Source organism: Clytia hemisphaerica, unplaced genomic scaffold (genome assembly GCF_902728285.1).
Source record: "Clytia hemisphaerica strain Z4C2 unplaced genomic scaffold, Clytia hemisphaerica genome assembly, whole genome shotgun sequence".
Classification (NCBI taxonomy): Eukaryota; Metazoa; Cnidaria; class Hydrozoa; order Leptothecata; family Clytiidae; genus Clytia; species Clytia hemisphaerica.
This window is the reverse complement of record NW_027103851.1, coordinates 229,370-251,704: the sequence shown is the minus strand read 5'-3', so window position 1 is coordinate 251,704 and position 22,335 is coordinate 229,370. Positions and strand designations below refer to the sequence as shown.

The 22,335-nt window shown below is 34.0% G+C and overlaps 1 protein-coding gene across 2 annotated transcripts; it reads left to right on the top strand.

Annotated features, from left to right (window-relative positions):
- Window positions 1-219: 219 nt before the first annotated feature.
- Window positions 220-21,267, top strand: LOC136807670 (golgin subfamily A member 4-like). 2 transcript variants are annotated; one of them, XM_067064264.1, is made up of 21 exons: window positions 220-521; window positions 5,789-6,034; window positions 7,364-7,411; window positions 7,770-7,826; window positions 8,064-8,162; window positions 8,365-8,412; window positions 8,661-8,702; window positions 8,907-8,942; window positions 9,632-9,925; window positions 10,638-10,803; window positions 12,985-13,034; window positions 13,392-16,292; window positions 16,537-16,665; window positions 17,296-17,526; window positions 18,139-18,336; window positions 18,771-18,800; window positions 19,172-19,237; window positions 19,534-19,581; window positions 19,776-19,868; window positions 20,262-20,341; window positions 20,923-21,267. In XM_067064264.1, the coding sequence occupies exons 1-20, from the start codon at window positions 327-329 to the stop codon at window positions 20,304-20,306; spliced, it is 5,022 nt and encodes a 1,673-aa protein (XP_066920365.1). In that variant the 5' UTR covers window positions 220-326; the 3' UTR covers window positions 20,307-20,341; window positions 20,923-21,267. The 2 variants fall into 2 exon arrangements, with proteins under 2 accessions (XP_066920365.1, XP_066920366.1); XM_067064265.1 differs by lacking the exon at window positions 20,262-20,341.
- Window positions 21,268-22,335: the final 1,068 nt, after the last annotated feature.

Sequence of the window (22,335 nt, the reverse complement as noted above, 5' to 3'; positions counted from 1 at the left end):
GAGCGCTGGTTTCCGAATCTGAAGGTCTTTCTTTGGAGGTGGTTCGAATCCCACTCGGTGCGAAAATTAAATTGGTCGAAATTGATGGAAAAATGATTGACAGGTATGAACACTCAGTCAGAAATGAGAAACTAAGTCTCAGAAAGTAGAATAAACAGGTAAGGTGAAAGATAGGAAAGGGAAAATGGGCCTGCGCGCTCTGAGCATTTAGCGAAATGTGTGGGTTTGACAACACTTCAGTCGGGATTTGGTTTGGAAACACAAACTTTGTGTGCCCAAATTATCGAGAAGTATAATGATGGTCAGTGAATTGTAGAACTCGAAATATGTTCAAGAACTTGAAACAGAAGATTGCAGAGGGAGTGGAAGGTGTTAGTCCAGGTCGTCAAACTCCACTCCAAGCAAGCAGCAAACCAAAGAATCAAAACAACACACCATCAGCTGGAGCTTCAAATAGTATCTTATCAAACAACACACCACTTTCAACCAAGGCTGAGTCAGCTAGATCTGAAAGAAAAAGGGTAAGTATTTATTACTAATTTATTTCATTGTATATAGAGTCAAGAAAATGGAAATGGATGGGAATGATAGCTAAAAACAAATTTTACCAATGAAAAGAGCTGAAACCCTTACCTTTCCAACGATATATGGTAGTCCTGATAAAAATTTCAGGAAAGTGCCGAAAAATCGAAATTTCTTCTTTTTTCTTGATTTAAAGACGGCCCGTAGATTATCGAAAAGGCTACCCACGTGACAAACTAAAGTACTATCTTTCCCGCGTCGTATTATAAAAAAAACCGCGAGTCTATAACTAATCCAGCTCAATAGCGATAGCCATTTGAAAAATCATGGTCAAGGTCGACGGTGGTGCCACGAATTCCAAGTCGCCATTTTTTCACCTTGACAGTTACATCAATATGCCTTCTTACCTGTCTTTAAAAATATAAATAAAAGTAATCACGGAAAAGGACGCGAAAAAAAAAGACATAAGTGTGAGAACAGAGTAATCAAACTCGTTAGAAAAAGTACCATTAGAAGTCATAAAAAAATCAACCTAAATAAATGCAATCGAAATTCCAGAGAACTTCATAATTCCCCAAACAACATTACATCACTATGTCAAACTCCCATCACATAAATTTTACAATTACGTCAGAGTAGACTACGCTCGCCACCGAAGAGGTTTATTTGGAAAGGGTAATTATATTTTATTGTTCGCTTCTTTTTTAAAGATTTGCCGGGTTGGAAAAGTATGAATTTCTTTGTACATATTTTACCTACCCCAAATATTTAGGAGGCTGAGTTTTAAACGAATCGTCAAGTTGAAACGAACGATAAATGTATCAAGGTCTGTTTTATTTACCCCCTGGTGACTTAACAAAAGAGACTTAACTCGATGTTACAATCCAATTATTGAAAGTTTGTCTCGGCCTTTTTATAATGAGCGAGACATACGTTCTCTGATTACGCAATTTTCATATTGACATTTTCGAGGCATTTTGATGTAACTGCTTGATGTCTAATAAATGGTATATCTTTTTATTGAAGGTAGGTAATGGGATGGGGTTTTTTTCTTTGTTTTCTCTGATAAATTCTGAGTATTTAAAAAAAAAGAATGAACAAGTTTGGAGTTGTTAAGGATAAGTTATGATGAATGGAATGTTCTAATTTTGATTTTCGACTTGTACCACGCAAAAAATCCCGAAGAGTGCGCACCCTACCATAAAAACAGAGATACCGCAATGAAAAATAGATGGGCCGTATTTTGATATATAAGGGCTGCGCTGACGAACCGTCTACATAAATATGACAAAACAACGACCCGTTTGTCTGGGGACAAACAAATGTGAAAGTCATAAGTCAAAACCACTTATTTTAAAACTGTGCGAAACGAAGCACAAAAATCAATGTGGCTGGAATATCAATATCTGTAATTCATGATATTCATGATGTAATCTTTGAGCCTAAACAATAGATGTGACGTAACAACTTTTGCAAATTGTTCCGCTAACCTATTTTGTATTGAAACCGGGGGTTTACGAAAAAGAAAGCTTACTATCTTGTGACGTAATATAATAGAATTAAATATCTTTTGGAAATCTGTTGCAGATAATTAAAGAATTTCATTGAAAGAGTTTTTTCTTTGATTTGGAGTATTTGGACTTCTGTATTAAAATCTTTTCTTATTTTTTCCAGGGATCCTTGCTTGGAAAACATTGGGGAACGCATTTGTTTTGCCACCAATAATGGCGGCCAAATGTTTTGATTCGGAATGTCAATCAACGAAAAGATTACATAAGATTACATCATGAATATCATGAATACTGTAATATAGAAGAAAAATTACTTTCATCGATTTTTGGTATAATTATGTAAATGACGCTAAGAAAGGGGGGTGGGGGGGGTTCTTCAGATAGCGTCACAATGACGTTAGTTGCAGGAAAAATCGATATGCAAGTGACCCCTAAGAAAATTTGCGCAAGAAGAGTTCTGAAAATGACTTTCCTCTTTTAAAAACCTGTTATCTTCCATCACACAAAATTTCATTGAAACATGTTAGCTCATTAATTCAAAATCAATAGAAACATATCACCAGTAGTTGATATAAAAAAGTTTCCAGTCCGCGAACGATCCGAACACCATATTCAAAATGAAGACATTGCAACGTCAAAACATTCGATAGCGCTGGCGATCTCAATTAAAAAAGAAGACACCACATTGCCGCGCTTTTCAATGAGCAAAACTTGAAAAAGAAAATAAAAAAATGGACAACAAGAAAATATTTACAAAAATAAACAGCTGCAGTTGAGGAAAAAAAAGCTGAACTCTGCACTTGAGGTTGAAAAAACCGTCTGAACTTGCACCTGAAAACCTCAAATTTTGCACCTGCACTTGACTTTTTCTGAGTTGTGCACACAATCTGCAAACTGGAGAACGCTAACCGTTTACTTGACTCGCAAGCAAAAAATGCGCTGCAAAATTTCTAATGGGATTCATGAAATAATAAACCGGCCCCTTTTATAAACTATGAGAAATAACCTAAATTTTAAGGCATAGGTGAAAAGATTTGAACCAATCAAGCCAACCATGAAAACTAATTTGAAGATCAACTTCCCCAAAAAAAGATCCACGTGGGAGAAGAAACCCACCTAGATTCGCGCACCAACAAAAAGGCTATTTACCGGAAATTCAAACAATGAACTGTTTCAGCCCTGTGAATCCAGAATTGCCGAATGCCGACCTGAAAGCCGACATAAGTTGAGCTGAAGTCGGCTTTTATTTGCCGACGTAATTTACACTCTAATTGCGTGCCGACAAAAGAAATGTTTTGGGTCGGCAAAGCCGACCTAAAGAGGAAAAATATTATTTGTTAGGTTAATCTAATTGTGTTATCATTTGATAACACATGATAATCGAGCCTCATTCCATTCTCTTTATAAAACATAAAACTTATTAACACAATCATTAAGGATAGTTAAACTAACTGTAGGAAATTTATTGTCTTTGCCGACCTAAACAAGCTACTTAGGACGGCTTTGCCAACCTTAAATGACCTCTAGGTCGGCAAAATTTTGCCGGCCTACGCCCGGTTTTGGTCAGCACTTACGTGCCGATATGATTTTGTCTGAATTCACAGGGCTGCTGTTTACATGTGCAAAATTATTTTCACTTTAGTATGTTATTGTAATCAAGGCCTAACAAATCGAAGCCCTGTCTCAGGAATTGAATGAAAAAATTTGGTTGGTTGATTCTGGCCACTTCACGTTTAAAGCAATCGTCATTTTGTTTCATTTCAACTTTTAAGTTTAAATTTATTTTCTTGGGATCTTGAACTTGATTCAGGTAGCTCTCATCCTTGTTGTTGCAAATACATCATGTAGATGGCTGATGTTGTTTTTTCTGAAAGCTTGATTTCCTAGTGTGACTTACTGCCTTTGTGACTTACTGCCTCTAGCTTTAATTTTTTTTTATCTTACTAGGTACAAAGTGAATTCTTGTATCAATTTCTCTATTCTTAGGTGCCTAATAAATGGGGGTCAAGGAAAAATCTTTTTATAAACCGAGTGGAACCTAATTGCAAAGGTTTCAAAAATTGATAAACAGGGCAGGTTCTCATAAGGTCCAAGTGTGTTTAGAAAAATCGAAAAAATTAACTATCATTTTCTATTTCCATTTCTTTATTAGCATGAACCTTTTACAACTATTTTCGCTAATTGAACAAAAAATAAAGAAAAAATATTAAGTAATTTAAAGACTACAAAACAACTATATTATATTAAAAAATTTCTAAGACACTAAGTGTACAATTAAAAAAAAAAGAATTAATATTAAATAAATATATATGCTTTATTCAATGATTAAAAAGTCTAAAATCAAAAGTTTAAGATCGTAATGGGCTAGATTTAAGCAGATCTGAGAAGTTTAGTACCGGGTGACCCACGAAAAAGTTCAGACGTTTCCCGACATCTTGAGGCTGAACAAATGTCCCAAAGTGCTTGGAGTTTTGATATTTAGAAAGTAGATATCCTAACTTAAGATTTGAGTTATCACTTTTTAAATTTGACCAACTTGTTCTCTACTTATGAGCTTTTAAAGTCAAAATTCACTTTTCAGAAAGTGTAAAAAACACGTAAAAAAGAGGTATTAAATTTATGCAATCAATTAGAAAATCAGTTACAAATTGACTTATTTAACGAGTTTTATGACATTAATAATTAATAAAAACACCTTTAAAAGTAATTTTTGTTTAAAACAAGACTAGTTTTTATAAAAATTGGCGCTTTTGTAGATTTTTCAGATTTTTTTCAAAAACTGTATATCAAAAACGTCTAGAAATACCAAATTTGATACCCTTTTTTTACGTGTTTTTTACACTTTCCGAAAAGTGAATTTTGACTTTAAAAGCTCATAAGTAGAGAACAAATTGGTCAAATTTAAAAAGTGATAGCTCAAATTTTAAGTTAGGATATCTACTTTCTAAATATCTATACTCCAAGCACTTTGGGACATTTGTTTGGCCTCAAGACGTCAAGAAACGTCTGAACTTTTTCGTGGGTCACCCGGTAGTATATTGAAGCTGAATATGATTTCTCAGGATTGAACTAAGGATATGAAATTGCTAACAAAAACTAGGGAGTGAATAGTAGATAGATCTAAAAGAAATTTTGATTTTGCTCTGGAAAGATACAGTACACTATATACATACTATAAATAAGTAGTAGATTACATGAAAAAGGTATAAAATAAAAATATATATTTATGAAAAATAAACAATTTGTTCTTGAAATCAGAGGATTAAGATTTATCATTGAGGACCCCTCTGTAACAATTTTAAACAGATAAGCCGCACACAAGTTCTTAAAAATTTTATTCTTTGATGAACCTAACTTAGAGATTCATGCTATTATTTCTTTTTTTATGGGCTATGAATTTGAATTTCCCATGTCCAAATGATAGTTGAGAAAACAGTCAATCAATTGTTTTTACTTTTTCACTGGTATTACTTTGTTGGAAAAAAATGCAAGTTCCTAATCTTGTTTTAATTTTAGTAAGTAAAGTCAGCACTAAATTCGAATTTCCTTCTATAAATTTATTAAAGCAAAAAACTGCATCACAGGTCCAACCTGTCCTGTAATCATCAGATTATTTGAATAAAGAATGGGTCTCCTGTCTATAGGATGAACCCATCTTATTCACAAATGAGTTGCCTTTAATGCATTTCACAAATATCCCAATCAAGCAATGTTTATCAATAAATCTGAAATGAAAATTCTCTTTTCTATGATAGATATCCAGACCACAAACTCCAGTAGACAGTACACCTAGCACTCCAACAAGGACAGATTCTGAAAGAAGACCTTCCACCTCATCAAGGACACCTTCACGATCATCAAGTATCACTGATATTCGTTCAGACATTGAATCAGATGCAGAAACACCAAGGAAAATTGATCAACTTGGAAAACAAGAGTTGAAAGAAAAATACTTAAAACAAGAACAAACATTGAAAAGATTTCGACAAAAGTTCGCAGAAGTAAGAGCTTATTAAATTGACCAAAGTCATAACATATTATATAATACTAGCCGATATCCGGCGTGCAACTTAAGCTGTAGCTGAACGCACTAAAAGTCCTTTGAATGTTGGCTTAAAAAAACAATCAAATGAATAAAAAGATATCTTCAAAGTTTGACTCTAACCCTCTCCCCCTCCCCCGGAGATCTTTTTCTTGCTTCACTCGCATTAAATACGCCGTCCAGTTTTCGACAATTTGAGAAAATGTCATGGTAAAGAGGAGTGAAATGTAGAAATGACAATTCTTCAGGAAAAGCGGGAAAACCACAAAGAATAGTGCAACTTTGTTTTTATCAGATTTGAAAAGATAAATAAGTCAATTCTAAATTGCTTTTTTTAAACCATTGTTATAACTTTTCGAATTTAAACATGTAAAATGACGTACACAGTTTTTAACAGTATCAACCACTTGAATGTTTTTATATGAAGAAAGAGATGGACTAATTTCTGCTCTTGCTTTTTATCATCCTTTGAATGCTGTTATTGTTCAACAAACTTTTTAATTTTCATGTTTTGATTTACATTTGAAATGTTCTTTTCTATAAAAGAAACTTGTTTTGTTTTGAAAAAAATTCGAACGTCATTAATAAATACGATCGTTAAATACATTCAAAAAGATTTCAAACAAAAGAAAAGAGAAAAACAGGATCGGGCAAAGCTGGGCAGAAATTAAAATTACTAAATGTAGATGGGCCTTAAATTTCAAAACAAAGGTTGAATAAAGTCTAAACCAGGCTCTATCCGATTTGTCAATCAAAACAAACTTATCGAGAACAAAACATTGCTTGTGAAATCGAAAGTGGTCACACACAGACACGCAAAGCATCGCTATTAATATATAGATATATATATGATATGCACCAATGCAATGTCTTCCACAGCCCAACAGCTTATTGGTTGAAAGTGACGTATTGATTGATTTTATGTCACTTTCAACCGATCAGAAATGGAAGACATTGCAATGGTGCATATCATGAATACAAGTCTGTTTTCTTATATCTGCCAAGAGTGCTCGAAGATATCAGAGCTTGTTCAAATTAAAAGGAAGACTTTTTTTATAACATATTTATAGTTCATAGGTAATATTATATTATTTGTGTTAGATTGATTTGGCTTTAGTGTTCAGTTCTTTAGATTTTGTTCTCATACAAAGTTCTTTAAAGCTGGATTGTCAGGAGTCTGACACAAGTCTTATTCCTAAAGCTCTCAATCGACCCTTTTCAGTGTCAACTAAAAATTCTAAGGAATTCTAAACAATTATCTTAAACGAAGTTATTATTTTTTTCTTAGGTTGTTGATGCTTACAAAACTATTCAAAAGGATAAAGAAAAGTTAGAGGTATAAATCATAGTTTTGAGAGGAACCAAGACCCCCCTTTAGTGGTAACCCCCTTCTAAGGAAATACATAATATTCAAACTCTGCCTTTTAGGAAATTCTATATAAATTACAGTCAACTTTGCAATAGCGCAGCAGAAAATTTTTATTTTTTAAAGAGACAATTTTCAGATTTGTTCACTTAGTTTTATGAAGACCCTCCTTTAGGTAGGAAGTCACCCCTTAACAAGCAACCCCCTTAGGAAATTCAAACTTTAAACACCCCCTTCTATGGGTTTTATCAAAATGCAAGACCCCTCTAAATCTAGAAGAGAGTATTAACTATATAAATTCTTTATTTCAATTTTTTTAATTTTTTAGGCCACTTTGACTAATGGTCAAGATAAGCAATTAAGAAGAATTAAAGAACTGAAAGAGGTTACTTTACATTTTTTACATTTGCATTATCTTATCAGAATGTTCAAACAATATTTGATTATTTTTATAATTCTTATAATGTGTTATAATTTTTTTTTGTTTGTTATAGTATTGCTATTGATGACTCGTATAGAATTTTACTGGCTTGCCTCTACCAAATGAAAAAAAATTCTTTTCACATTTCCTCATCAAAGCTATGATGTACATAACTTCTACTACCTTTTTTTCATTGTGTAGACTATTCAATTAGAGCAAGAAGGAAAACGTCATTTGGAAGAAGTCCTTCGATTAAACTTGGATGAGAAAGATGACCAAATCAAAGTTTTGCAAACACAGGTTAGATATTTAAAATCTTTAGAATACTTCAAAATTAGATATTTTTGATTAAAAGTTTCTTCCATAAACCTTTTAATATGCATAACTTTTTAACGTCTCCAACAGGATACATCAACTCATCAACGATTATAAGGTCAGTTGTAATTCATGATGTCTATCATTTGAAAGTCATTTCGTAAAATATTCACTTTACTTTCTTTAGGTCCAACTATTGAAAACTCAGCAATACACTTCACCTGATGCTGAGAATGTAGGTAGTTTTAGCCTCTGAATCGAGACAACATTTAGAATCTAAAAACTGGCCTATACGACTTAAGATATTACATACTTGCTCCTGACATAATCTTTATTTGTCCTTAAAAACTTTCCTATATTGCTTGGAGAAATATTAACTCCACGAGGGAAAAAACAAACTATCGTGATGAGAGTTCTTGGCAACTGTTTTCTTTACTAAGTTATAAATTCACATGAAATGATTCTTCATCAATTGTTCTTTAGGCGACGAAAAGCGTAGCGGAAGATGCCAAAGCTTTGGAAGAGGTGAAGTTTTGATCTTTGATCATTCTTGGCTTGGTCTAATTAGAATTAAAATCTGAAACTGAAGTGAAATTATCTAATGAATTATCTGAAATATGGAGTTGATTGTCGATTTTTAAGTGTCATTCTCTTTATTAATAGATTATTGTTCAGAACTTTTAAGTTATTCTTTTATCTCCATAACATTTTATCTCCATAACATTCTAGCTATCGTCGCTGAAAGCAGAGGTTGCAGAATTGAAGGTGATTATTATTATTTTTGAGTCTTTTATGTTTTCTTAAAATTCTTCCACATAGGATTCTCTGATATGAGAAAATCATGCTTTTCTTGAGTCATCCTAAAATGAAATGGAGGTATATAAGTACAGTTGACTCTCGTTAATACGAAATTGAGCAGATATAAAAATTTGTTCGAACTACAGTTAGGCGAGACCAATTTAATTTGTTGTTCTACGGGCCCGACCGACCCTATTTTTGCTAAAACCAAAAAAATAATATTGAATTTCCACTACAATATATTTTACACACTAGTTATTTGTAAGAATCAAATTTGAATAAAGCTGAAAATTAATTCAAGAAATTCAAAAATTTAGAAAATCAAGCATTCCATACACTAAGATTTTATTACGATCTTCGTCGAAGATAAAAAAAGTGAATTTTTGATCCAGATATTTTTTGGAAAACATTTTCGGTACTTTACCAACCCTGATAAATGAAAAATTTATTCTTATTTTACCGACCGACCGACCCATATTTTGCTAACGATCTGCCCGTAGAACAACAAATTAAATTGGTCTTGCCTTACAGAGAGATTGGAATTATGGAAAGAATTCTTTATTCCCCTTGACGGGGACTGAGAATTTTTCTCGAATAATAAAAAGATTCGAATAAATGCGGTGTCATTAAATGTAATCGATTTTTCTCATTTCTAGGAAATCAACCAACAGTTGAATAATCTACTTTTGGCTGAACGAAGCACGCACGATGAAGAACAAACGCAAATGTATCTCAAGATTGAAGTCCTTCAACAGGAGTTGGAGAAGCGTGAAATCAATATGCTCAATCTCACCGAAGAGAAAGACAATCTTGACATGATGGTGGAGAATTTTCAAAACTCAAGTGGAAACCAGTCTGAATTAATGGCAGCCGCTGAACAGGAGAAGGAGAATATGAAAATGATTTACGCCGAGAAAGAAGCTACCATGAAAAATAATTTCGCTAATAAGGTATGGGATGTGTGCAAATCATATAAGCACTTTTTTATGTACAGGCGACTCTTGCTAAATTGAACTCAAGCAAGGAATCTTATTTCTTCGGAATACAGAAAGATTTGATTATAGAAGGTTTTTTGAGAGGGTTTCTCCTTGTCGGGGACTGGAAACAAAGTCAAATTATAGAAATATTCAAGTAAAAGAAGATCGAATAAGTGAGAGTTTACTATATTTTGATATTGAGAGAGTTTTTTGTCTGGTATAAAGTGTGCTATTTAAAATTTGTCTTAGATAAGAAGACTAAAACCTTTAGATCGCTAAGTACAGTACATCAACATGGCACCTTCACTTGAAATCCAAGATTTAAATGTTTTTGACGTAAGATTTTTGCAAAATCAAACAGGTAGTAGGATCTTGTGCAAATAACAGAATATCAAGAACGAGAATGATTTGATCAAACTTTTTTTTCATGATACATGAAGTATTGAAATAATATTGTCAATAATAAAGTAAAAAAATGACACTACAGTTGATCTTCAAGGGACCAAAATATTTATTCGAATTAGAGAAAGATTCGATGTGCAGTATTTACAGAGAGTAATTTTAAAAACCACTTTCCAGCTGAGGGGGCCAAAATTTTAGTTCAAGTTACAGAGAGATTCGAATAATAGAGATTCGAACTAGAGAGAGTTGACTGTTGATAAACTCATCTTCGTTTTTCTATCAGGTTCAAGAACTACAACGAGTATTAGAAGAGAACGAAAACCAAAAGGAGATTGGTAAAGAGTCGTTCACCAAACAACAACAAGAAGTCAACAAACTGCAAAATATCATCCGACAATTGGAAAATGATAAGCTATCAATGAATGAAAACCATGGACAGATCGTTTTCCGTATGTATTGTACTTTTCATGGTCTTCTACCGTATTTCTTTCTCTAAATTATATCACCATTTTTTATTTAATCAAGGATGCCGCCATTTTTGATCATAAGGTTCTATGTCACATTTTTTTCAAAAAATTAAGAGGCCTAAAAAATTTTACTATCGAATGGCACTGTAGACTTGAAAACTATTTATACTTTCTCTTTAATTATATTACCTTTTCATTGAATGTTATAGATTTTCTATTGTTATAAAAGATTTATTAAAGAGATAACTTCATTAAAAATTCATTACATACAAAGTAAATAAACAGACAGGTACTTTACAATAAAACAATAGGAAAGAAAAACCTAATATTTTGTGCAAGTGTGTGCACAAGAGGTTATCGTAGTTTGTTGTGTGAGATGTGTGGAGTGTAGTGTGTAGAAAGAAATTAGATGGGATATTTTTTTCAAATAGTTATTTCATGGATTATAGATATACTGACTTTTTCATTTCAGAAGGATATTTATATGATTATATGAACATAAAATTATGGTTACCAAATGCTCTACTACAACGAAATGCAAGACTGGGTATTCTTGTAGGCCACAAGCCACGAGCCTACTGGTAAAAGATATCTACATTTCATTTTTCTTTGAGCAAACGTAAAGAGGAACTGATGAATAACAAATCATGGATTCGCCCAATCGTGCTCACTGGACTCTAATAAAACATACAGTTTTATGTGAACACACAGTATTCTGAGTATAAATGTTTGACACAAAATCGCAAAAGGGCTTCACTCAACTGGGATTTAGGTCATTTAGACCCTGTTGTTCCAACAAAACATTCTAAGGAGCTTGACTGAGCTTGAAAATCGGTGTATCAACTACAAACACAAACTTGTAAGCCCCTTGTAAGCCTCCATCAAACGAAATGTTTGTATGTTAACTCGATTGACTTTTGCCTATTTCTGTCTATATCTAATCGTGTTTTTGCTTTGTGGACGTTTATGAGAGATCAAAACCTCCTGTATGTACTTTGATGATTCAAACCCTTGAAACACTAGCCCATCACGAGCTGCTTTCGTAAATAATGAGCAGTTGTAATTGTCGGCTACAATTTGGTTTTTAAAGTACGTTTTCAAAAGTGACCCAATCGAACGTCGCTTTTCTCAGTATCGCCAAATGAACAATGGTAAATTTTTGGTGCGTGAAATGATATTACTTTGGAGAGAATTCTAGCATTTTAAGCTTAAAAATCAAAGAGGGTGCTAACTTCTTGGAGGATGATATGAAATGATTACATGTATGAAATTTATGCTGATGAGGCTGTGAAGCTATGAAGTAGTAACCGTAGTAGTTCTGGTTTGCTTTTGCAGAGAAAAAGTGTTTGAAATACTTTGGGAGTCTGCAGGATCTGTGCCAAAGAGTGATGTCTTCCTTTTAATGTAGTATGGTTCAATGTGATATTATTGTTCCATTTTTGATTTGAATTTGGGTTTGACTTTGGCTCCCAACAGCCAGTTAAAAATAATCATGGAAGACTCATAATTCATCATTTTAAAGCTAAAAGAGCTCACAATAACTTGTCTTGCAGCCTCTCAAACACTCTCGTTTTTAAACATAATATTTTCATTCTCCGGTATTTATATTATTCTGTATTGTTTGTTGGATATTTTGTTTACTGTATTTTTCTTTGTGTATTATAAAAGAAGAAGAAAAATCTAAATATAAAAGAAACATGGTTTACAAGCTTGAAAAAACAAGCCAAAACCCTGAGTCTTTCCAGCAAATATGACCAAGATTATAATAGTAATAGTAATAAAGCAACAAATATTAGGCCTCTTAATTTTTTGAAAAAAATGTGACATATATGGCCGTATTTTTAGTAGGCCATGGGTTCTACTATAAAGTTGAGCTGCAATTTTATTTTTGTTTTACTTTCGTCTGTTTATGGATAAAGTATGAACAAAAATCGTTATGTGTTGTATTAACTTCCGAGCCGTGACTTTAAAAGATCTTATGTTTTAATCTCTTTTCAGAGTTGCAGAGTTACCATTTCTGTAAATCAAGGCTTTATGGTCTTTCCAAACATAAGGTTCCACTATTAATAGTTGGTTATTGATTATGTCTGTTTACCTGTACAAATTCTTATCAAAATCATTTCATCAACGTCTGAAAAACTCTTTTGTTTGATGTCTTTTCAGAGTTGCAGAACGACGTGAAGGATATGAATAATCAGATAGAATCGATCAAGGTAAGAAATCAAATGTTTCGGTTTCTTGAAACCATTAAACACGAGGTCCAAAACATCAAATAAACTCTTGTACGTTTGAAAAGATTTGTCTTTTCAATTTGTACAGTGGAACTTTTTATTACTCGAACGCTTACGGTTAACATGGAGATATTTTCGAGTTGTGGAAATTAAATTTTGAGTTATAGAAACTGAGGGTTCGTTAGATAAGGGGTCTAAAAACTTATTAAGGTTCGAGTTATATAGAGAATCTACTGTGTATACCAAAGCAGAGTTTTTTAAACCATAAATTTTATAATTTTAACCTAGTCAGTAGTTCTACAGTTGAAAAAATTAATGATTTTATCTTTTCTTTTATAGATTGCAAAGGACGAGCTTGCCAAGGAGCACCAATTAGCCAAAGAGGAGCTGTTGATTACCAAAGAACGTCTGAGCAAAGCCATTGAGGACACTGCATCTAAAGAAGGACAAGAAATAAGTAGATTGAATGCCGAAAATACTGAGATCCTTACGAAGCTGAAAGAGAATGGTGCAACTGTTGCAAGCCTTGGTGAATCAATCAAAACTAAAGAGCAGGAAGTTATGGATCTGAGTCAATCATTGAAAACCAAAGAAAATGAAATTCAGAATCTTAACCAAGCACTGCAATCTAAAGAGGCAGACCTTAACAAAGCTCGATCTGACATTGATAGATTCTCTGAAGATTTAGATTCGGTCAAGACGGATAAGAGCAACTTAGCAAGTGAATTTGAATCCTTTAGGAATGAATCTCGTGCTGAAAAAGAGCGTTTAAACCAGGAATTAGCATCTGCTAAACAACAATTGACAGAGCAGTTAGAAAGTCAAGAATCACAACACCAACAAAAGATAAACGAGATGGAGAAGAACAGGCTTGAAACTATCGATGAAATCACCAAGCAATATGAAACAACTTTAAAGACTAAGGAAGAGCAATACCGTGAGGAAATTCGATCTGCAATGAGTGAAAAGGATTCATCGGTCAATAGCCTAACAACTAGGTTAGAGGAGATGAGAAAACAAGAGCTTGAGGACCTGGAGAAAAGACACGCTTCTTTCTTAGAAGAAACACGGAACAGTTATGAGCAACAGATCCTAACCTTATCTCAAGAGCACGAAACGAGCCTGCGAGAGAAAAGTGACATGGTTGCTAAGCTACAAGAAGAAGGCAACACGAAGCATAAGAATCAGGGTGAAGAATTGAAAACCGCGGAGAAAAAATACCAAGATTTACAAGCGAATGTTACTAAGATGAAAGAGGAATTCAAAAAACGTTTGACTAAACTAAAGGAGACACACAAGGAGAGATTCTCTAAGCTGGATACAGAGTTGAAAGAAACACAAGCGAAATATGAAAACGAGAGGAAGGAAAAAGAACAGCTTGAAGCTCAACAATCAAATAATGTTACAGAGATGTCGAGGCAGCATGTTGAGGATAAGAATCTGCTGTTACAGGAGATAGAGAATAATAATGGGAAATTGGAGAAAATGAGCGAACTGATCGACCAAAGGGACTTGGAGATTTTGAATATGAGGACAGAGTTGGAGATGACTTGCCAAGAGAAAGATGCATTGAGTGAAAGTGTCAAGCTAAAGGAAACGGATATATTGAACACCAGTTTACAATTGACGGAATCGCAAAACCAACAGGACGCTAAACAGAAAGAGCTCCAAGAACTTCTACAATCGAAAGATGAGAGAATTTCTTATTTAGATGAAGAGATCAAAGCTATGACTGTTCGTAAAGAACAGCGAGACCTTTCGTTTGGCAATATACAGAATGAGTTACAGTCAGTTCAAGAGGAAATCAAAGTCCTTGAAACTCTAAAAGCCGGTAAGGTTAAACTCGAAGAAGAGCGTGCTCTACTTGAAAATGAAATCTCTGAATTGAAAGCACAGTTAGAAACAAAAACAATTGAATTGGGAACATTGCATGAAACTGTTTCAAATTTGCAAAGTGAAAAGAGTAGTTTGGAAGACACTTTGAGAGAGAAAACACGTGCTATCGAAGACTTTGAAAGTCGTGTATCTCATCTCGAAAAGGAGAATTCAAAATTAGGAGAAATCAAAGTCGAATTACAGAAACAAGTGACTAGTCATGAGCAGAGCGTGAACGAGTTAAACGTGCAGCTGCGTGATAAGGAACGTGAGACGACGCGTGTCACCGAAGACCGTGACGAACTTCGTGATAAGGTCAAGGAAAACGAAGAGGAACATCAAATGCTGGTTAAATCCTTAGAGCAACGGATCACGGATATGATTGAATCAAATAACGAGAACAGTATGTCTTTAGAAAACAAAGAACAAGAGATTCAACATAAATATGAAGAAAGAGAGGGAGAATATAAAACAAAACTTCTGGAAATGAAAAAGAAAGCCGAAATGAAAATAGGGAAAATGAAAAAAGATTTCAGTGAAAAGAATAGATTAAACGAAAACAAAATAGATGAACTGAACAATCGGGTTGTGGAATTGTCTTCTCAGATTAAAACGAATGTAGAGTTACATGAGAAATCTCAAAATGAATTTGCTGATAAAAATGAGGGGCAAGAGAGACAGATACACGATTTAGAAAATATTGTTGAAAGTTTAAAAACTGATATTATTACGAAAGAAGAACTGTTGAAAACTTCACAAAACGATTCAATCGAGAGTAATATACGTATCGAAGAATTGACGAGAACAATCGAGGATTTGAAATCGAATATGAAATCTAAAGAACAAACTTTAAAACAGAATGAGAAAACTATGAACGAGAAGAATAATACACGGCAACAAAGAATCGATGAATTATCGGGGGAAATCGAGGAACTTCGAACGACATTGAAGTCGAGAAACGAACAGCAAAGTTTGTATGTAAATGAAATTAATGAACTAAAGCGAACTATCGAAGAATTGAATACAAAGTTAACAGCAAACGAAGAACTATCGAAAAATGAGAAAACGAAACTCGAAGAAAGTCTACAAAATAAATCAAATGAAACCGAAAACACGTTAACATCGATTCGAAACGAGAAAGAATCGTTGCAAAACGATGTGGAACGATTAGAAAACGAGCTGTCAGAGAAATCGAAGAAGATTACAGAATTAGAGGAAACAGTGGAAAATTTTGTTGTTGGGAAGATGGACGCTCTGAAAACACAGAGGGAAGAATTAGAAGAGGAATTTCAAAACAAATTGAAGCAAGAATTAGAAGATAAAAACAAACAAGTCGAAATGACTGAAAAGAAACTCACTGCAAAGGTTTGTCGTAATTTTGTTTTTGGCTTTTTATTTTTCTAAGATAATAGGTTTACTTTTAAGAATGTAAAGATAGCGGTTAGGTTAGGTTATATCGTCTTATGCGGCTCAATACAGCTACAAACTTTTAAATAGCTTCCAAGTCTTTTACACATGTTTCAAAGCGCAGAAAAGCAAGAATATGTTTGTGAAACACTAATTTTATCCTAACATCATGTCAATGAGTTCTTTCTTGAAATTCCATCAGGTGGACGAGAAAGATTTTGAATACAGCTCCCAAGTGAAAGTGATGATGAAGGAATTCCAAAACCAACTCGCCAACAAAGAGAAAGAAATCCAAGAAGCTGTACAAGATGCAATTGAGATTGCTCAAAAAGTAAATGAATTGCATTTCCTACAATTTTCTTTGCACTCAAAACACTCTGTAAGAGATCTCATGCAGCCTCAGAAGATGGTTATTTTATTTCTTACATTAGTGAATATTATTGCCGACATCGTTTCAATACTCCAATCCTTCAAAATCTAGAGGAAAGGCTTTTAAAGGCCGGTCTCCACTTTCGTGCGAAATGGGCGACAGTTTTTTTCTTAACCTTTTTTTGCCTGAAGAAAAGATTACGTCATAAAGTTCCGTGCGAACAAAAAAGTAAAAGGAAGTTCTACATTTTTCATCCGTTACGTCAATTTCGACCAATGGAATTGCTTCATTTTTCAACCGACCAAAAAGGTTAAAACGTTTACGCTCATGTCGCGCGAAACTGGAGACTGACCTTTAGTTCAAAAAATCAATGCGATTCTTGTCGCAACTACTTAATCTTTTTTTTCGAGCTACCTTCCTTTTAAACAAAATGATGCTTCATATTGAACCACTATAGCCAGTACTGCTCCCAATAACATTACAAAATTTCAAGGTCCGTGAAATGATTAAGATCATAACAAGGAAGCCTCGTATAGTCTTTTAAATAAGATATCTTTGAGCTAATCCATCATGTTTCAAAAAAATACTTAGGATGAACGCAGACTTGTGGCCGAATACGAAGAACAAATTAACGAGTTGCAAAAAGAACTAACCTTACGCGAGAAAGATATGATCGAATTCCGCACGGAAAGCGAACACGGGCTACGTGAATTACAAGAGGAATTCAACACTTTAGAGGCTAGTCATCAAGATGAGGTGGTCAGGCTGGAGACGGATTATCATACGCGATTGGATGATCTAGTGAAACGTCATGAGAACGAGGTAATTTTTATCTTTTATCTTCTAATCCAATATGCCATTTCACAGTCGTAAAGCGTAATGGGTAATCAGGACCACTGCCCGCTAATGACGACTTACTATCGGTCCAAAGTTTTGAAAAAATTTGACGATTATTGCGTCTAGCAAACAGAAAGCCGTTACGGAGGCGCAATCAGTCCTGATTACCCATGATGCATTTCGACTGTGAAATGGCCTATTCATGATATGCTACTCTGGTGAAGAATTACTATTAAAATCATCTTTCTATACGCCCTGAGGGAGGGGGTACTAGGGACCTCCGAAAACTTTAGTGAAAAAGTGCCCCTCTCTAGAGACTTCTTAAAATTTTCTTCGATTTTTGAAAATTGGTTTACATTTTTACAATTTCTTTTCTCGAAATCAAAAACGTTTCCTAAAAATCGTGAATTTCCCGACTCCTTTGAAATTTTATCTTATCGTCCGCACATACCCAGCACCAATTTTTGCCTAAGTGCCCCCTGGCCAGTACGTCAGGAAACCAAAAACAGTCCAGTTACTGGTTTTTGTTGAAGCTTTAACCATTATGTATGAACATACCTCATTGTAATTGAAAGATTCTTAACGTTTGTTAATAAGGTTTTGCAAGCATCGAAAAAGGATGCCACTGTTCAAGATTTCGAGATCAAAATGCGTGAAGAAATGGAAGACAAACTGCGCGCGACCGAAGAACAACACCAAACTGAAATGCAAGCTCAAGAAAAGAAGTTCAAAATGCAAGCTAAGAAGAACAAAGAAGAATTTAGGAAATTGATGAACGAGCAGGGTGCAAATGGGGTATGTATGTTTTCTGGCCGACAGTTTTTTTAATTTCATAGACTAAAGTAGCTAGCGCACTCCGCTTGCTTGGCTGTCCTTACATAGCAGATATCATTAATTACAAAAGAAATAACAGAGGTCCTAAAAACGGAGCCTTGGGGCAGGCCAATCGTTTCTTCGCTGATAAAAGAAAATTGGACATCTTCAATATTTAACTACGTGGATGCTCAGTAATCTAGGACTTTCAGACAGTCTTTCAATTTTGTTCACGGGTTCCACGGCCATCTGGCTCGGCTTTCTATGGGCTACTGAACGAGACATTAAAAGGAGCGGGGATTCGAACCGTGGACTCTAACGGAGACTCTAACACTTTCGACCACTTGGCCATCGCTCCTTAAGTCATGGTTAACTTTTCAAATAGTTTTTGAAACCTTTTCACCTTTTCTTTTCAGTTTGATGGTGATGGAGAAAACAAACCCAAGGTATGCTTTTTTTGAAACATGTAATGATCATATGTCAGTGTTTAAGAGGAAGTTCTTTTGGCTCAGAATGCCTCCTCCTCCTCGTAGATTTAACGGTTTTGAAAGCTTTTTCCGTCTCAGATGGATTTCTGTCCCAGCGAAGTAGGCTTTTCCGTTTCAAAATTCTGCATAAGTCACCAAAATTTCAAGAATATGTGCTAATTTGATGTGTAAAATCCATTTCCTTCCCAGATGAAAAAGCTTGCTTTGACCAATAATTAGTTTTAGTGCAGACTATAATTATAAGACTTTATCAGAGTCATTTACTTTTTATACAAACATTTGGATATTATTTTCTTTAACTCTGAGTAATTAATTTTTCCACATTACAGTTGACATCGAATGCGGTTGCAGACTCAATGAATCAACCTCCAGAAAAACAAATGGTAGAGTTAGAGGTAGCTAAATTTTTAATCAGTCTTTTCTACCCATGAAAGTAGGCCATTATACTTTTTATTTGAGCGTCTCCTTTCCACCCGATCGTCTTGAAGTTTATATCTGATACCGTACAGTAGTTCTATTGGAATTTTCTCGAATGTCTAATGTTTTTGTTATGTATAATTTCTTACGTTTTATTCAGGCTCCATTGATGCCATTACTGTTAAAATTTCCAAGTCTGGTTATATATATTATATCGTTTGTTTTACAATTTCGAGAATTGACACATTAACACTTTAAACTTTTTAATTTTTAGTACCTGCGTAATATCCTATTTAACTACATGATGGGGAAACAAAAGTTGGTAAGTGGCGTTACAACTCCAACTTCATATATCATCATTGCTCAGTTGATTGTTCAAATAATTTCTTAATGAATTTGATATACAAATGGGTAAAGTTTACAATGGATATTCTCATTGATGGCAATTTTCCAAGAATTTTTTCTAAATGCAATTTTCCCTATCCTTTCTTATCATTTTTTTTCTTTTTCTTACAGCAAATGGCGAAAGTTTTGACTGCGCTTGTACACTTCCCACCCTCACAAGTCAAACAAATCATCGATAAAGTAGAAGAGCAAGAAACACAAGCGGTATGTGTGCTTGATTTTAACCCTTCAAACCCCGAAAGACGTGTATACACATTTTGAATTTACTAATATACCTAGTCCCATACTTAAGACTATAACTCCTAATCTCCTGATATAAAAGAGCTTTACCCGAATACTTTTAGAAAGAGTAAGCAAATGGTACCAATGGTACCAAAACCATTGTCTCTCAAGTTTCGAGCTTTTAAGTCAATTTTAAATTTCGGATTTAAAAAAAAGTTGGAAAGGTTAATAGAGAGGCATTTTACTTTTTTGGAGTATGGGTTCTTTACATCTTGACATTTTGAGATTTTTTACACTAGACAGCCAAGATCTTTTGAGATAATTTTTTCACTTACCAAATTTTCTTGTATGACTAATAATATCCTATTTTTTCAGCCTGCTAGTTGGGGAGGATACTTCTCTTATGGAAGTAAAAAATAACATACATAAACTTGACGTGACAGAGTAACACGACGGTTAGTTTTACAGTTCTTTTGATTTTGACTGCTCAATATATTTGAAACATTTGACGATACACTTTTTAATGAATTATGACTACTCTAAGACTGTAGACAGGTTCCATATTCTAAGGATATTATAACTATTCTATGGACATATATTCGGCAAAGGCATTGACAACCACATTGACATACCACCACTGAAATACAAACATTTGACGCTTTCATTTCTGACCCATTTGACCCTAGTGACTAAATCTAATCTCAAACCCAAGTTTTTAGCATCTAATGATGTTTTTGCTTCGATCCACCGTCCAATATAAACCCCGACCCCTATGTAACAATAGAACCCTGTGTCACAAACCCAGTTGGACAACGGTGAGAAAAAAACGCTGAAATTTCTACTTTTGTTTCACTTTTAGAAACAGGGGTGTATGATGATGGTGCTTTTAATCGTACTAAGTTATAGGTCACTGATTTTAGATGCTGTGGATTCTTACTTAACTTGTTTTATTTATATATATAAGTCATAAAACTTACCATAAAACAATTTTGAGTAATTATTCAAATATTTATTGCTTCTTTCTTACTATATCCAGGCACGAAGTAGTTCATGGCTGTAGTATTCTGTGAGCAAAGTTACAATGATGAATTACTGGTGGTATGGTACACACGTGTTGTAAATGACCAGTACATGGTGGTACATACTTATTATTATTCACATGATTGACTAATCCTGTTGAATCATGAATATCATGTCACATATCCGGTGGATTCTCCAAGCTGACATTGAGTCTGAAATGATGTCAATTCTCTGAATTAAGTTAACGGCAGCCTACAACAACAGAGATTTAGATTTGCATATTATTGCAATACCCTTGTAAGGAACAGCTAGAAAAGAATTCTGGATCGGAAATTGGCAGATAATAAGTTGAAAATGAATGCTTCAAATTCAATTACATTGTTTCCATGCATACACAATGCGTCATCTTCGCGAGTTTTAGTTTCTTTTATATTATGTTCAGTAATTTTCTTATGTTTTCTAATCGATCATATTTTTTTATATTTGGTGACTTGAATGATACATCAAGATGATGTTTTTGGGGGGTTTATTTAAGTGTGATGATGAGGGCAAAGTATGTCTCTTGACCTCCCCTGTGAATGATTGGCACGGTGCTTTGCTGCATACACGATTTTTTATAAGAACAAACTATATAAGAACACGAGGCTTCGGTAGCCAACATGTTAAGAACAAGTTAAGAACATTTTAAGGCTTTGGGGAGTTTAAAACAGCCGTTTTCTTAAGAAAATGGACAAAAATACTCTAAAACTAAAAAGGTTAAGAACACCCCAAGGCTTCAAAAATTTTGGATGTTCTTATAAAAAACACGTGTACAGTAGGACTTTAACATAAACTAGCAATTAGCTGTCGCTATGAATGCCCCGCCGATAGCAGATATTAGCCCAGAGGAACTTAGTCATGAAGAGAGCAAGGGAATCATAATCAGACTATAAATTGGTGAAATGAGTCTTCATAAAAAGTGCTCAATGTTACTAGAGCTGTTTAAAGTTAAGAAGCACGAGCCGATGCGGTTAAAATTTTCTCAGTAAGATCCATACATAACGAAAGTGTCAATCCAAAAAAAACATGTTTAATCTACCCTTTCTGATGCAAAGTGACTTAAATTAAAACCATTACAGGTTTCGCAACATATTAAGAACTAGAATGATATCAAAGTTGATTTTCTTCAATTACCAGATAGAAATCTAATAAAAACCCAAACATAAGAATGTGTACTGTGAAACTGAAAGTGCTTCCCTTTCATAAAGAATATACATAATGCAGATTAAAAGGTGAATTTGAAAATGAAATTGAATATAATTTCAGTCATTTGATTTGAAATTTAAAAAGTAAGTAACTTTGGACTGGTGGCATACTGTAGATATAATTTATTTGTATCAAAGGTTACTAAAAATTATCTGAAAAACTTTAACAATCTTTATACGTGTTT